Here is a 15,176-nt window from a genome sequence, read left to right on the forward strand (position 1 = left end):
GCGCCGGGAGGAGGTGGGGGCGCATGGCCCCATACTGAGCCAGCTGTACGCAGCGGTCGGCGAGCGAGGTAAGCTCCCTGACGCGGAGAGAGGATTCGAGCAAGAAATGCAAGGATTTGCTAAGTGTGAGCCTGTAATAGCATTCCTGAATAGGGCAGCGTAACAAGCATGAACAGCCCAACAATCCGCGCCCTAAAATGGGGTTGAGAGAGCAGAGTGGGAACTGGGAATAATGACCTCGTTATTCCACGACTTAAAGTGAAACCAAAGCATTGTGTATTAGTGGTTTTTAAGAAAAGAGAAGTACCTGCCGGAATAGTGTGCGATTCAGTGGGGGCTGGGAAGTGGAGAACACTCGGGTGCTGTAAATATTGTGTGCCTTGGTGGTTACACAGGTGTATGCCGATATAAAAATCAATGAGCCGTACTCAAAATTTGTGCACTTCAGGGAAGTTATTCTTCAATTTAGCAAAGTTTAAAAATAAATCTAAAGCAGAAGCGTGTTTTTTGAAAAGGTGGGGGAGGAAACCAGACGGGGTCCCGCCCCCGGAGGACTTGAACGACCACAAACTATCACATCTTCTATTTCCGTGTATGGGTAGGAATGATAGTGAAGCTTGCCTTTCCCGATTCTTATAATTTGCACTTTTATCTTCTTATAGAAAGAAACTTTATTTCTTCAGGAAAAGAGATGGGCAAGTTAAGAAGCTACTAGAACATCTAAGAAGTGATTAAGCTATTATAGTCATGGTAGTGTTATATTTCAAGTTGTCCTAGAGGGACAGAGTTGTATAATTCCAGATTGCCCTGCCTCTATGATAAAATAATGCTTCTCCTTTAAGTAAGGAACTGCTTAATGAAGGCTCAAGCCTAGGCTTCAAAAATTCTGGCTGAAAATGGAGATGGAAAACCGGCAACTCTTCTTTTGCTTTTCTGAACAAAACATAACCAGGTACTTGCCCCTGACCTCTCAGAAAACTCTGAGAGTCACCTCTTGATGTCATCAGGGCCTTGCAAACGCTATTTGTTAACAAATGTTTGCTGAGATGTGAATTTTTATTCCCAACTCCAAGGACGTGACTTCTCCTTAAATCCTAAGCACACTGATGCCAAATTTTGCAAAAGAAGGACCTTTCCTGAAATATTCACTTTCATGCAATGTTTACTGTTTTCATGAATAACTTATTAAATTCAACCCATCAATAATAGCATGCTAGTATAATCCAAGCTACTACATAGAAATTTCATAAATGGAAAAGCAAGACAATTATTATCTACCCAATAAAAAAGTTGTATAGCAAAGGAAAAGTAATCGTAGAATTCTCCATGATTTAGTTGTAAGTGGTATTTACTGACTCACACTAATAGTGTACTCTACTTATTTAATCAAAAATCTGCTATGTCTCTCGAAAGGATAGGAAAAATGAGAAGGGTATGTATGCGTGTTGGGAAGTTGAAAGAGAGCTAAATGTTCATCTCTAGAAGCTACCTAGAAATGAAAAATCAAGAAGATACAAAATAAGCATGTTATTTTGAAATCTAGAGTTAGGTTTCAAAACTCAGCTAAAAGAATTAAAGATGGTTGCCTCTCTCATTTGGGAATGGGGATTGTTATTTTCATAACTGTTGAATTCTTTAAATTATGTGTTATAACATTGATAAAAATAAGTAAACATTAAAAACAATTTTTTTTAAAGAGTGATTGCTAGAAAAAATTCTAAGCTTACAAAAGTTAAGTGTGGAATACCTGTTTTGTTTTTTTCTCTCTCTTTTTTTTAAACATCAAACCCTTTTACTTTAATGTTAAGGTATAATTCAATTTAAAGATCTTTCTTGGTGATGGAAGGAAATTTAACTTCTGGTGGTAAACACAATGCAATATACATAGGACATATTATTGAATTGTACACTTGAAACCTATATAATTTCATATTAAAAATAATACATTTAATAAAAAAATAAATAAAGATCTTTCCTAACATGTAATATGAGCTATGCCTCTACCATCAGACTCACTGAAAAGTGATTTTTTTTTATATGCTTTGTCTTGGATGTTGAAATATTTTTAAAAAGTCATGCTGCCAAGGATAATGATTTTTATTTCATGCCTAAACATAATTGCAATGCCTTTAAATGTCAATATTGCAAATATTTTCCATTTAAGTATTGGAGACATCTGCTTGTGAGACAAAGGTATCTACAAAACTATGGATGATACAAGAACTTTACTTGACATTGAAGAGCACCACAATACTGAGGTACAGAAAAACCAAGTACTAACTCTGGAAGAATGGCAAGAAAAGTGGGTGGACCGCAAAATTACATTTCATCAAGAGCAAGGACACCAGTAAGAAATGTTTGGTATATACAGAGAAATGCTCTATCAGAAATCGACTTTGGAAATAGAAATAAAAATGTAGGTACACATTATGTGACCAATTTTAAGATGTACATTTTTAGTTTTTCAGATTTTAGCATCTCTGAAATCATACTGCATCTGTGGCATGTCAAGTGAATTGGCAGTGTTATCTCTTCCCATGGAGTATAGATAATGGTGTGATGTACAGTTGAAAGCATCTTAGATTTATGAAATATAGCTTTTTTTTTAAAAGCCCCTATAGCATCTAGGTATATGACTGAGCAAGTTACTTAACCTTCCTGTTTTTTCATGTGTAAATGAGATTATAATAATGTTATCTACTTTGTAAAGTTAATAATAGTAAGTGATAATGCATGAAAAGTACTTAGCATCACACAATTGTCATCCTTTCCTCTGTGCAGTGGGCTAATTGAAGCAAAAAAAAATTTTTTTTTCTCCTTAGGCTATTAAAGAAGCATTTGGATACTTTCCTTAAAGACGAGAGTGGATTGAGGGTATTTTTTCCTCTTTGTGGAAAAGCAGTTGAGATGAAATGGTATGAGCAGATAAGCATTAACACTTTCTTGATGATAAATACTTGTAGCTGAGAGCATTTGTGAACTAGCTGCTATAGTTTAAGATTCTAGTGTGGCCATGAAATTGAGAACATTTAAACTATATTCTTAGACTTTAAGCAACTTACTGAATGAGAAAGAAGAATTACTTTGGAAACTACCTGCAAGAAAAATATTAAGTCTTATTGTCATGTCATAAGTGATAACAGTCTAACTCTAGCACAGGTTTTGAGACAAGATTAGGAAGTGGCATGATGAACCAGCCAATTAAATGTGATTGTTTAAATATTTTGGGTCTAAGGTCAATTGTAATTGCATATAAGTTATTATATTAGAAGATTTTTCATTTATGTAACATTTATATTTTGAGGTCTATATATATGTATATCGGAATAATCTATGAACCGAGACCCCAAAGCATTAAAATAAAATGTTTAAGACATTTTCTTAGGTTTTTTTTTTTAAGGGCGATATATTTCAATGTAATCCAGCTTATACTAGTTTATAGTAGGCTGTGCTTCGATTTTCCATATGTCGAATGGAAATAAAAATCCACACAGCTGGTTTACATAACCTTTTTGTTTACATTTTGTAACTTCAAAAACTGTACGGAAAATAAAAAATATTTCCTTTTTGCTAACTTACAAACCGTCTAGGAAATATCGAAGACAAGTTATTAATATGTTTATATTAGAACTATAAACAGTTAATGCTCTGACAACATTGAAAGTGTGTAGTCTTGTGTGAGTAATAGGTACAGTCGGTTCTGCTCTATCTCTTGTTTTGAAAATTCGAATTTCATTCTAACTCCATTGATATATTAGGAAATAATTTGAGCATGACATGAATTTCTTATCTGCTTAGCCTGCAAGAAACAGGAGGTAAAAGCGGATAACTATGCCCAGTGGAACTAAGCTGGGTATGAATAGACAAAAAGCACACATGCACATACCTCAGACCTCTCCCAGATATCACAGTTCACCCTATGTGCTGTGAGTCACTCCCATTCACAGCCAGCATTAGGACTTTCTACTAGATTCCCAGTAATTCTCTGTGCATCACTTCACAATTACTTGAAAGCTGTAGCCCTTCCAATGCCTATTTCTATGAGTAAACATCAGTTCTTTCTCAAGGTAAAGTACCATGTTGTAGTATTTTTGTATATTATAACCATTTAACATGTAAAACTGTGCCACCATTTATTTCTGTTAGGTTCCTGTCTTTTTAATGTTGGCACTGACAAAGTTTTTTTTTTATGTAATACTTATTCAGTTTATTTCTAATTTTTTTTAAGTTTTGTATTATTGAGGAAATCCTAATTCACAGAGATAAAGTATGGCAAATGTGTAACAACTTTTTTTACATTATTTTTAAATTAAGGTAGAGTTGACATACATCATCGTGTTAGTTTCAGGTATATAACATAATGATTTGATATTTGTATATATTGCAAAATGATCACTGTAATAAGTAGTTAACATGTCACAATACATATTTTAAATTTTTTTTCTTCTGATGAGGACTTTTAAGATCTACTCTCTTAGCAGCTTTCAAATATGCAATACAGTATTATTGACTACAGTCACCATACTCTACATTACATGCCCATGACTAATTTATTTTATAATTGGAAGTTGTACTTTTTGACTCCCTTCACCCATTTTGCTCACCTGCCAACCCCAGCCTCTGGCAACCATCAATCTGTTCTATATATCTATGAGTTTGTTCTTTTTTTTTTTTTTAGATTCTACCTAAGTGAGATCATAGGGTATTTGTCTGTCTCTTCTGACTTATTTCTCTTAGCATAATGCCCTCAAAGTTCATCTATGTTGTTGCAAATGGCAACATTTCATTCTTTTTTATGGCTGAATAATATTCCATTGTGAAAAAGTTTTTCAGGTTGTTTTCCAACCCTTATGTTCTTCACGAGCTCTAATTTTTATTGCATGATTTTGCAGAGTACAGTGATTTTTTAGGTAGGCCTATATTGCATCATAGCAGAACTATGTTTATTTAATTCGACGTAAAATCAATACTGTGCCTAGATTTTTGTGCCACTGATACTGTTTTCTCTGGAGTCCAAGACCTTAAGTCTATGAATTCTGTAATTATAAAACTTACCAGGAAAATACAAATGACTTATATATGGTAATTAAATAAGTTTCTGCATAGTATGCATTGTAAGTAAATGAAAATCTTAAGAATATTATCAAAATGGATGCTAGTGTTCTAAAGCCATGTGCTCCAGTACAGTGGTTACTAGCCACATGTGGCTATTTAAGTTTAAATCACACTAGCTACATCTTAAGTGCTCAATAGCCAATATGGTTCGTGGCTGCTGGATTGGACAGCACAGGTATAGGCACTTTCATCCTCACAAAGTTTTAATGGACAGAGCTGATGTGGAGATATCAAAAAGCATGTCTAATCTATAGGATGTTTTTGAGTTAAAAACTCTTTTAACCAGATCCATTTGTAGTAAATTTACATATTAAGGTCTAATTTTATAAATTTTAAAAATTTTTCTTAAAATCATATAAATCGGTTTTTCATAATTCCATATAATGTGTTTCGAGAATATATAGATTCACTTTCTAGAGACCTACATGTTCTGTGAAACCCTATAAAACCCTTAAAATTGAGGAAAATATATGCTTATCGGTATATATCCTTTTATATAATACTATATTTGAAATGAAATTTAATTGTAAATATATGGTTCTATACAGGTTTGCAGACCGAGGACACAGTGTAGTTGGTGTGGAAATCAGTGAGCTTGGGATACGGGAATTTTTTACAGAACAGAATCTTTCTTACTCAGAAGAACCAATCATGGAAATTCCTGGAGCCAAAGTATTCAAGGTTTGTTTTGTTTTTGTTCATTATTTTCGTACCCCTCCACACACAAAAAAAGTTTTTCTCAGCACGAGTAAGTGAGGATACGCTAAAAGTATGTATAAGATTCACTTAGACATTATATAGTGTAAGAGGCCAGAGCTTAAAAAGATGGATGATAGCTAGGTGTGGACAAATATATAAAAGCCGAGGACAAAGCCTATCTGTACTCATGTTTTCGGTTTGGTTTTGTGTTAATTTTTATTTGCGCACAGGCATTTCTGAAAACCTGTCTTGTGTCACACTCTGCATCAGACATTGAAGAGATGAAAACAGTTTCTGCTGGAAAGAATCACTTCATTTAAGAGAGAAAAGAAAAAAGAAAGCTGATTGTTATATACAGAACTAAGTGTAGTGACACAGGGTATTAAGGGAACACTGGGAGAGCTTCCTGAAGCATGATGACTGACAGACCTGCGTCAGGTCCATGGTCTCAGATACCCCGTGAAGCTGGTACTTCTGCCTGCACAGCAAAGTTTTAAGAGAGAACATGACACAGCCAGATTTTTTTTTGAAACAAAAGATCCTTGTGGCTTTAGGGACATAACGTTGTAGGGAAGGAACTTTCTGACAGACCAGGTAGGAGGCTGTGAGCAGTGGTTCAGGAAAGAGATCTTGAAGGCCTGAAATAAGAGAGTGATAGGGGTGCTTAGAGGAACAGGTAGGTTAAAGCAACCTAGGATGTCAAACTGGGAGGATTTAGTAATTAACTGAGGGATCGAGGGGATGATGAGTTCACATTTCTAGTTCAGATGAGTGATTGGATGGCAGAGAATAAATAAGAAGCAAATTGAAGAGCCCCATGGAATGGTGAAACTGTAACTAGCAAATGGTTTTATATCTCCAAAGCACAGGGTAGCGTTTGGGTTGAAAATGGTAGATTTGGGAGTTGTCATCCTATGACCAGAATGATCCACTGGAACTGCTATACTACCTTTGGGTAATAGTGTGGAAATAAACAAAGGACACCCAAGTGAGAATAAACAGAGGCTGTTTATTCAGAGAGCATCCGTCACATGTGATTGGCAGAGGCTCAAAGGCAGGCAGGGGAGTGAGAGAGCTTTATAGTGAAAAACACAAAGGCTTCAGGTAAGTCCTGACTGGAGACTGGAAGGGGGCCTACTAGAGGGGAGCATCCTATGTGATTGGTTTGGGGAATGTATTTGGCTTTTGCTGGTTGGTCTTGAGTGGAGGAGGGGGAGGGTGGTAATTATTAGGGAGTCGTTGACCACATCCTATAGAGGCTGTGGTTTGGCTCCCCAGGATGGTTGCTGCTGAGGTTATGGGTCCAAGTTCTCTTGTTGTACATGGTCTGCCTATTGTCTGTACATGCAGTCTCTCACAAAGTACTCTTTTCTAAATACTAAAATTAATTGCTCAGGTCAGTAGGAAGCTTGATAGTACTTTATTTTACAGCTTCCTCCCACCTCATTTTCAATCATCTAAGAATCTCAAAAGGTTACCCAGTTCAAGAGGCTAGTCCTGCTTCCAGATTCTTCTTGGAGCAATGGTTCTCAGCCCTGGTAGAACATTTGAAATCATCTGTGGATCTTTTAATATTCCCAGTCTGAGGTCTCACCCTAGGCTAATTAAATCAGAATCTCTAGGTAGGGGCCTGGTATTAGTCCTATTTAAAGCTCTCTAGTCATTCCAATCTGCAGCCAAAATTAAGATTTACTGACTATTCTCCCTGCCTCCAGGCCCAGCCCTCAAGGTGCTTCCAGACTGGTCTTCAAAGACATTCCGTCCTCTTATTTGTAAACCTCTGTTAGTGCCTCATTTCAGAACAAAATCCAATAGTTTCACCTGACCCACCCACCCCAATCCCCCACCCATCTCACATCCCCTGGATGTGATGGGATCCATGTCAAGTTACTCCCCCTGGACTGCACCCCCAGCCACCATACCCCCTGTAATGTTCGCAGATGCATCAATACCCTTTCAGAGGCTGCCTCTTTGGCCTTTCCCAGTGCTCGCAAGCAGTTCCCTGCTCTGTCCCCTTTTCCCATAGTTCTTGGGCACACAACCAGAACAGGCTATTTCGCAATGTAATGTTTCTCTGCACCCATGACTCTCTGCTCCACCAGGCTGTCTCCACTGTGATCAGAGACTGTTAAATGCATATCCACTCTCTAGAACCAGGACAGCCCTGTCCATAAGGTGCTCAGGAAATAAATGCCCGTTAGCCAAGTGAATTAAAGAAAGAAAAGGGGAAGTCAGCCCAACTGTATTTTTCATGAATAACTTAAAATATCCGACCTTTATCCGCCTGCTTGGTAATTGATTCACCTGTGTAGTTACTTATCTTTAGCAGAGTCAAAATTAGGACCCTGCGAAAATAAACATCGCTAAAATTTAACAGGCTCTGAAATGAGTAATAGCCAGCTGATCTTCAGGGTTAACCTCCATGATTTTCCTCTTTTGAGTTGATCTAAAAGAACAGGATTTAAAAAAAAAAATACAGCACCATTAAAAAATTATTGTCAGTAAAATTTTATTTTCAGGTAAAAAATTACAATAAAATTATATCCTTTGAGTTTAGTTATTCTCTGTCACCTCTGCTTTGCCCCTCTTTTCTTTCCTTCACTACTCAAGTATCTCCTAATTAAGTAGAATTTTTTTTCCTTGACTTTTTTATTACAGAGTTCTTTGGGGAACATTTCTTTGTACTGTTGCAACCTTTTTGATCTTCCCAGGTAAGACTGAACACGACCTCTGCACTATAAAAACTTGCGTGCTTGCTGGCAGTGCTGCAGGTGGGAGCAGGGTCTTTCATCACTCCCATCTACTTGCAGTAGCACCCACGAAGCATTCATTTATTTGAGTCTGTTCTGCAGTTATTTTTACCACAGCCTACATGTCTGACAAAAAAATTAGGGAGGCCAGCAGTCACTGAACACATCCTAGCCTCCCCAATATTTTTGTCCTTGGATAGCTTCCAAACTATGGAAAACATTATTATAATCCTAGGTAAAGAAAGGAAGGGAGAGCAAGATGATGTCACCTTCACATTTGGGTCTGTAACACCTGGTGAAGAACCAGCATGCGCTGTGGGGAACATTGACTTGTTAGAGATTTGATTTTTACATAAAATGTATTTTTTTCTTTTTCTTTCTGATAGAGCAAATATTGGAAAATTTGACAGGATTTGGGATAGAGGATCATTAGTTGCTATTAACCCAGGTGATCGTAAATGGTTAGTAATTTGGGTTCTTTAATTATATTGGCTTTTCTTTTTCTTTCTTTCTTTCTTTTTTTTTTTTTGTAGCCCGTTTAGCTTAGTATGCTGTACTTTTTTTGGATTCCAGAAAATTAGCTAGACTTCTACCGATTTGAAGTGGTTTCTTATATTTGGAATTAGACCTAAATCCAATACCATCTTTGTTTAAAAAGTATAGGAATTGGCCATAGAGACCTGGGTAGAAGACGTGTGACTTCTGTCACTTCCAAGCTGTGTTACCTTGATCAAAAAACTCACCTTCTTTAAGTCTCAGTGTACTTCTCTGCAGAATTGTAATATTCCTACTAACACCACCTCCACTAATATTTCCAGGTGACATTTGTTGGACATTTGCCATGTGCCAGGCATTGTTTGAAATACTTTATGTGGATCAGCACATTTGATTCACAAACAACCCTGTGAGGTGTATGCTAACATCATTCCCATTGTACAGATGAGGAAACTAAGGTCAATTAGACGAAGTTACTTGTCCAAAGTTAGATAGCTGGTATGTTATGGAACTGACATTCAAACCCAGAGAGTTTGGCTTCAAAGTCTGCACTAATGATCTTTACATTAGACTAACTTACAGTATTGTTATGGGAATTAAAAGAAATGATATGTGTGGAACGGTCCATGTCATCTCTAAATTACCGTATAAAGGTTAGCTGCTATTGTATTAGCGCTTTTGTAATTGATGTTTTTAGTGACTGATCTTATTGTACCTAGCCTTATTAGAAAAAAAATTAAAATATGAGAAAGCATACCGAGTAAAAATGTGACCATACCTACATATTTTCCAATTCAAATATCATTCATATACTAACTTGGAATTGGCACATAAATATTGAACTCTTAACACCTGGCAAAAAGGTTGGCATCCACATCCATGAAATTAATTTTTTAAAAACCATTTCATGAGTAAGGTTTGATGCTAAACCTTATCTTTTTTTAATTAGGCCATGCCACATCTCCTTAATATGTATTTTCCTTCAGTGATAATTCACACTCCTGTTTTTCCTTCTCTTTCTGTCACCACACCTCTTTTATCTCTTTTCTGGAATCCTCACCTTCCTCATGTGCCTAAAACTTGTCATTTCCATCCTAGCCTTTTGCTTTTCTCTCTTATACTTGCTCCCATAATGACACATTAGTTCTGTTACTTTCATTCAGTCTTTCAACAAATACGTGTTAAGTTCCTACTATTCTCTAAGTATATACTATGCCAGATATTGGGGAAATAGCCGAACAAATGGTATTTGCCCTTATCATTTTTATACTTCCAGCTCTGTTCCTTCTCTCAAGTATTCACATCACATTTCCAGGGTCTGCTTGGCATTTCCCATGTGACATCAGTGTCCTTTATCTACTCAGAGATTCACTTGAGACCTCTTTGTCCTCATAAAACACCATATTTGTATTCTTAACTCAATTCTGCTAAATGTGTAACTTTGTAGGCATTTCCCACTCTCTAAGGATGTTCATCTTTTTTGAGATCAGTCCCTCCGGGGGCTTTGGTTTGTATGGTTAAAATCCACAAGACAGTGGGGAGCAAACTAACAGTCACAAAGCTCCCTCTAACGGCAGACCGTACCCTGGGTGTGGCAAGAGCCAGAACTCCTCCCTTGGAGCTGGACAGTCTGTCCATTTCTGTCCATCCGTCTGTCTCTCATGGCCTCTCTACCTCCCTGCATGCATCTCTTCTGTCCTCTTACCCTGAGCACTTAGCTGTCTCCGCTTACTCCATTTCTGCTCCCACATCTCTTACTTGCTCACCACCCTCAGCCTCCTCAGCTCCCCCCACCACACAGCACAGCAGCTCCAGCTTCCAGTGCAATGACCATAGCTAGCTAGCGACTCCTCGTTGGGTCTCTTAATTCATTTTCCTAATGGAGTACATTGACTGGTCCAACTCATCATTCTGTACCAGGCCCAGTCCTGGCTCCTGGTCAGTCTACTTACTTATGAGCCTGTTAGGGTCAGGTCCCCACTCTGAACTAATCAGACATGGCTAAGAAGTGGTGTCGCCTGCTCCCCAAGGCACCTACCACAGACAACTGGCCCAGTGGCACTAGTGCTTCATGCCATGCTTGCAGAGCTTTAACATCATAACTACCTTGAACTTTTCCCTGTTAGGCTCGTCTCTCCCCAGCTTAGTAGAGGAAAGAGACTTTTGCATGTGCCCCTGGAGAGGTGCCTGCCACTCAGGATATGTGTTAAGCTACAGCGTGCCAGGCCCCACAGCCTTTGGTAGGTCAACTGAATTAACCTGTGGGAATGGAGCTCAAGCATCTTTAAGCAAGTGCCCAAGGGATTTTGATACCAGTGCAGTCTGGGAACCACGGCCCAGAGCACCATGAAGCAGAGTGGCCATTCGAGAAGTATGTGTTCAAAGTGGATGGGCCTCTGGGTACCACATTGGACTCAAAGGAGCCTCTGCTCATCTTTTTGTGAAGTCTTCTGGTCTGAGGGGCTCTGGAAGCAGGCCTCATTCCGACTCTCATCTTTAGTATTTCCCAGTTTAGGCAAGCGATGTAATTTTCTGAACCCATTTCTGACTTTTAGAATGAGAATTGGCTTCACTGGGTTGTTAGGATAATTAAACTCAGTAATGTAGATGAAAGTAAATGCTGGTTTCTCTCCCTGCCTCTCATCCCCGTCAGATTTTGCCTTTGTAGAGAAATGTAACACATACTTTTATATGTGTATGTGTGTGTGTGTGTGTTTGTTTTTAGTTATGCAGACATAATGCTGTCCCTGGCGAGAAAAGGGTTTCACTACCTGTTGTGTGTTCTTTCTTATGATCCAGCTAAACATGCAGGTAAAGTTTTTGTTTTTCTTTTTCTAGTTGCCTTGTTTCCTGATGTACTTCTATGACATGGATAGCACTATTTTCTCCTAATTTATCCCATAAGAAGTATACTGCTTATATATGTACATGAAGACAAGTCTGTTTTTGGCAATCAGAAACTACAAGCATCATCTTCTCTTTCCACTCGATACGTGTTTTTTATATTCCATTCCCATTTTTTTCACCATTCATAGCTCAAACTATAAAAGAGGGAGAAATGGCCCTAATATAAAAGAGAAATCTTATGAGCCCTGGATTAGGAAGAAGAGGTTTGGTTGCCCTGCTACGGATAGAGCATATCTGTGTCATCCATGGTGGTAGGGACGATTTGGGCAATGCCTACGAATACATACACAGACCTACCCTCGTCAAAGGATGGGGTGAGAAATGAGCATGGGGAGGTAGTAGGTATGCAGGAAAGTCATGAAACTATAGCTATTTTTTAACTTCTGAAATGTTATAATTTGTCAATTTCATTCTTTTATAACTATCTTTGATTTTGTAAAAGTGATTTTTTTTTTCTGGACTTATTTCAGTGTGAGTGAACATTAAAGCTTAACCTTTGTCATGGCCGAACTTTCATTTTCAGGAAGATTTGAAAACTACATAGACTTTTAATTTGTAAAAATTCCCTTTTTGATTTTTCATCAAGCTTTTTAAAAAGTGCTGTGTTTTATAACCATTTACATAATGAGTTTATAAACTCATTGAAAGATGACCCCTAGTGTTCATAGTTAAGTCTGGGACAATCAGATGGAAATAGAAATTAATGGGGACAGGACCCAGCTCTGCTAATCTGTTTTAAATTTCATTCCTGAACTGGAGGCTTAGGGCAGGGCCTGTAGGAAGTAAACATAGCAAGCTCTGTCTGGGGGTGGACCTCAGAAGAGAATTCTAGAAAGGGGCAGAAGCTAAGTTCCCTTTAAAAGTTAGTGTCCCCTAGCCAAGTGGGAAGGCGTGTAGAATGTGTGTGAGTGCAGGAATAGTAAAAAATCGATACCCAGAAGATGAAGGAAACCCCAAAGGCATTTGTTAATTAGCTCCATTCCGATTTCAGTGTTCTCAAGTCTCATGGCTGGCTCAGCCATCTTGTCTAAGCAGGAGATGGGCCTCTAATATTGCCATCTCCTCAGAAAGCCAGCCTTTGATAGGAGATGGTAGGAGACCCTGTCACATCTTCACCTGTTGAGATAATTGAGTTGTTGTATACAGGTATGCCTACCTCATTGGAAATAAGCTGAGAAGTGGGCCCTGAGAATTTATTCCTCTTTAGAATTAGATCTATGGAAATTATTCTTCACTATGTTTCTCTTTTACCTAGGCCCGCCATTTTATGTTCCAGATACTGAAATTAAAAGTTTATTTGGTAAGTTACAAATGTGTGCTGTGACTTTTTAAATAAAGTCAGCAGTAAACTGTTTTGAGCTGTTATTAAGCTATTAACTACTATCTAGAAGTATATAAAATTTAAGTCAGAAACCATTTTATTGAAGAGTATTTTATCCTAGGAAAGGGACAAATCTCTGTAATACAATTTTTTAGCTAAGTGGTATGCTTATATTGAAGACATTTGAAGTCTTCAAGAGAGATGGTATATGTGTTTTGGCTCTTAAGAGTTACAAGTGATAATAACAATTCAGAGTTCAGAAAATATGCCTTAGTATTTCCCCATTTTCATTAACAAGAAAAGAAAATTCTCCAGTATGCAGTTTTTAAAATCATTTGATATGTTTTTAGAAGAATCCTGATTGCATTCTTGATAAAGTTTTAACTTATTACCTTTTCTTCTTGTTTCAGGTTCAGTATGCAATAGTCAATGTCTTGAAAAGGTTGATGTTTTTGAAGAACGACATAAAAGTTGGGGAATTGACTACCTTGTTGAAAAGTTATATCTACTTACAGAAAAGTAAATGAGACAAATAAAAGCAAATAACATCAAGTTTTTGAGATTCTGAGCAATTGAAAATTATGCTAAGATATGAAAATATAATGGATGGCCTTTGAAAAGAATTTTTCATAAGTCACATCATAGATGTTTGCTCAAAATGCATATAACTTTTTAGGGGAAAAAAAAAACACTAAAATGTTGAGCTAGCTAACTCTGGAGAGGAAAATATGGGGATGAAAGATTCTACCTGTGTGTTTTATGTAACAGATTGCTAGAATGTTTTACAATCAGCATATATTGCTTCTATAATTACAAAATAAAAGAGAAATACAACATATACAACTTAAAGACATAGAAAAATTAGCATTCCTATAAAATTTAGAACCATTGAGGAAATGTAACTTTAATAGGGTTCAAGGTAAAAGAAAGTCATCCAAGAAATTATATAAAATACTAGCTTTTCCTAGAAACCCTCATGTTATACTCAAATCCTAGCACTCCTTTTCACATTTTTTTCTCCTTATATAATTTTCTATGTAACAGAATCAAGAACCAAATTTAAAAACTAAATAAACCAATCTATATGGAACCAAATATTTTTCCCAAATTGTAGCAATAAATTTTTTTTCTGAGTTTGGCAGTTTTTTCTCTTAATCTTGTTAAATGACAAAGTCTTATGAAATGCAGTATACTTACAACTGTATTCATGACTGTTTATTATGGAAGTTTAGGTCCAAAACTTCTCAGTTTTTTATTAGTAATCACATTTTGTTAAATCAGACATTTCTCTCTAACCACACCACGTGATACCTAAATGATTTAGATTGTTTGGCTCGTGTTAATAGGATGGCGTGTGCTTGTTATAAAAAAATAAGTTAATTGTGTATGTGTGTGCTGGAGTAAAGATTATTGGTGGGGAAGTTTATAGACCCCCTTGAATATTGACGAAAGCTATAGACATATAGCTTAGAAGTACGTCATAAGCAGAACACTGTGAAAACTTCCTTAGAGTTCATAGTTTTTGACCTCCCTGCCTCTTCTGCCTTCGCTTAGGAGCTGCTGCCCTAGGTGCTTTCTGGCGCTGGTCTTGTTCTAATATAAGGCTATTAATTTAGCGTGTCTTCCAGCTCACAGTGGTTCTTACTTCTCTGAGATCGGCCCCCACTCCATACTGCAGGCTTCCAGAAGCCATGACTACCTGATTCCACCTTTGTCACCATTTGAATGGTCTAAGAAGGGACACCTGACCTGAGCTGGGCCAGTCTGATTCTCTTCAGAGATTTTTAGAATCTAGTCAGGAAAAGCACGTTAGCTGCTTAAAATGGGTGAATCAAACAGTGAACCCAGGAGCAGCGAGGCAGCCACATCCTACTATAAAGATCTGAGGG

At 37.3% G+C, this 15,176-nt stretch overlaps 1 protein-coding gene across 3 annotated transcripts; it reads left to right on the top strand.

The window, feature by feature from the left end:
- On the top strand, positions 1 to 13,839 carry TPMT (thiopurine S-methyltransferase). Of its 3 annotated transcripts, XM_006909238.3 has the most exons (9): positions 1 to 68; positions 2,165 to 2,347; positions 2,823 to 2,915; positions 5,664 to 5,796; positions 8,473 to 8,525; positions 8,951 to 9,025; positions 11,785 to 11,870; positions 13,222 to 13,266; positions 13,698 to 13,839. In XM_006909238.3, the coding sequence occupies exons 2-9, from the start codon at positions 2,208 to 2,210 to the stop codon at positions 13,808 to 13,810; spliced, it is 738 nt and encodes a 245-aa protein (XP_006909300.1). In that variant the 5' UTR covers positions 1 to 68; positions 2,165 to 2,207; the 3' UTR covers positions 13,811 to 13,839. The 3 variants fall into 3 exon arrangements, with proteins under 3 accessions (XP_006909300.1, XP_015442744.1, XP_015442745.1); XM_015587258.2 differs by lacking the exon at positions 8,951 to 9,025; XM_015587259.2 differs by lacking the exon at positions 1 to 68 and having other exon boundaries at positions 2,335 to 2,416.
- Positions 13,840 to 15,176: the final 1,337 nt, after the last annotated feature.

Source organism: Pteropus alecto, unplaced genomic scaffold, assembly GCF_000325575.1.
Source record: "Pteropus alecto unplaced genomic scaffold, ASM32557v1 scaffold121, whole genome shotgun sequence".
In the NCBI taxonomy this organism is placed as follows: domain Eukaryota; kingdom Metazoa; phylum Chordata; class Mammalia; order Chiroptera; family Pteropodidae; genus Pteropus; species Pteropus alecto.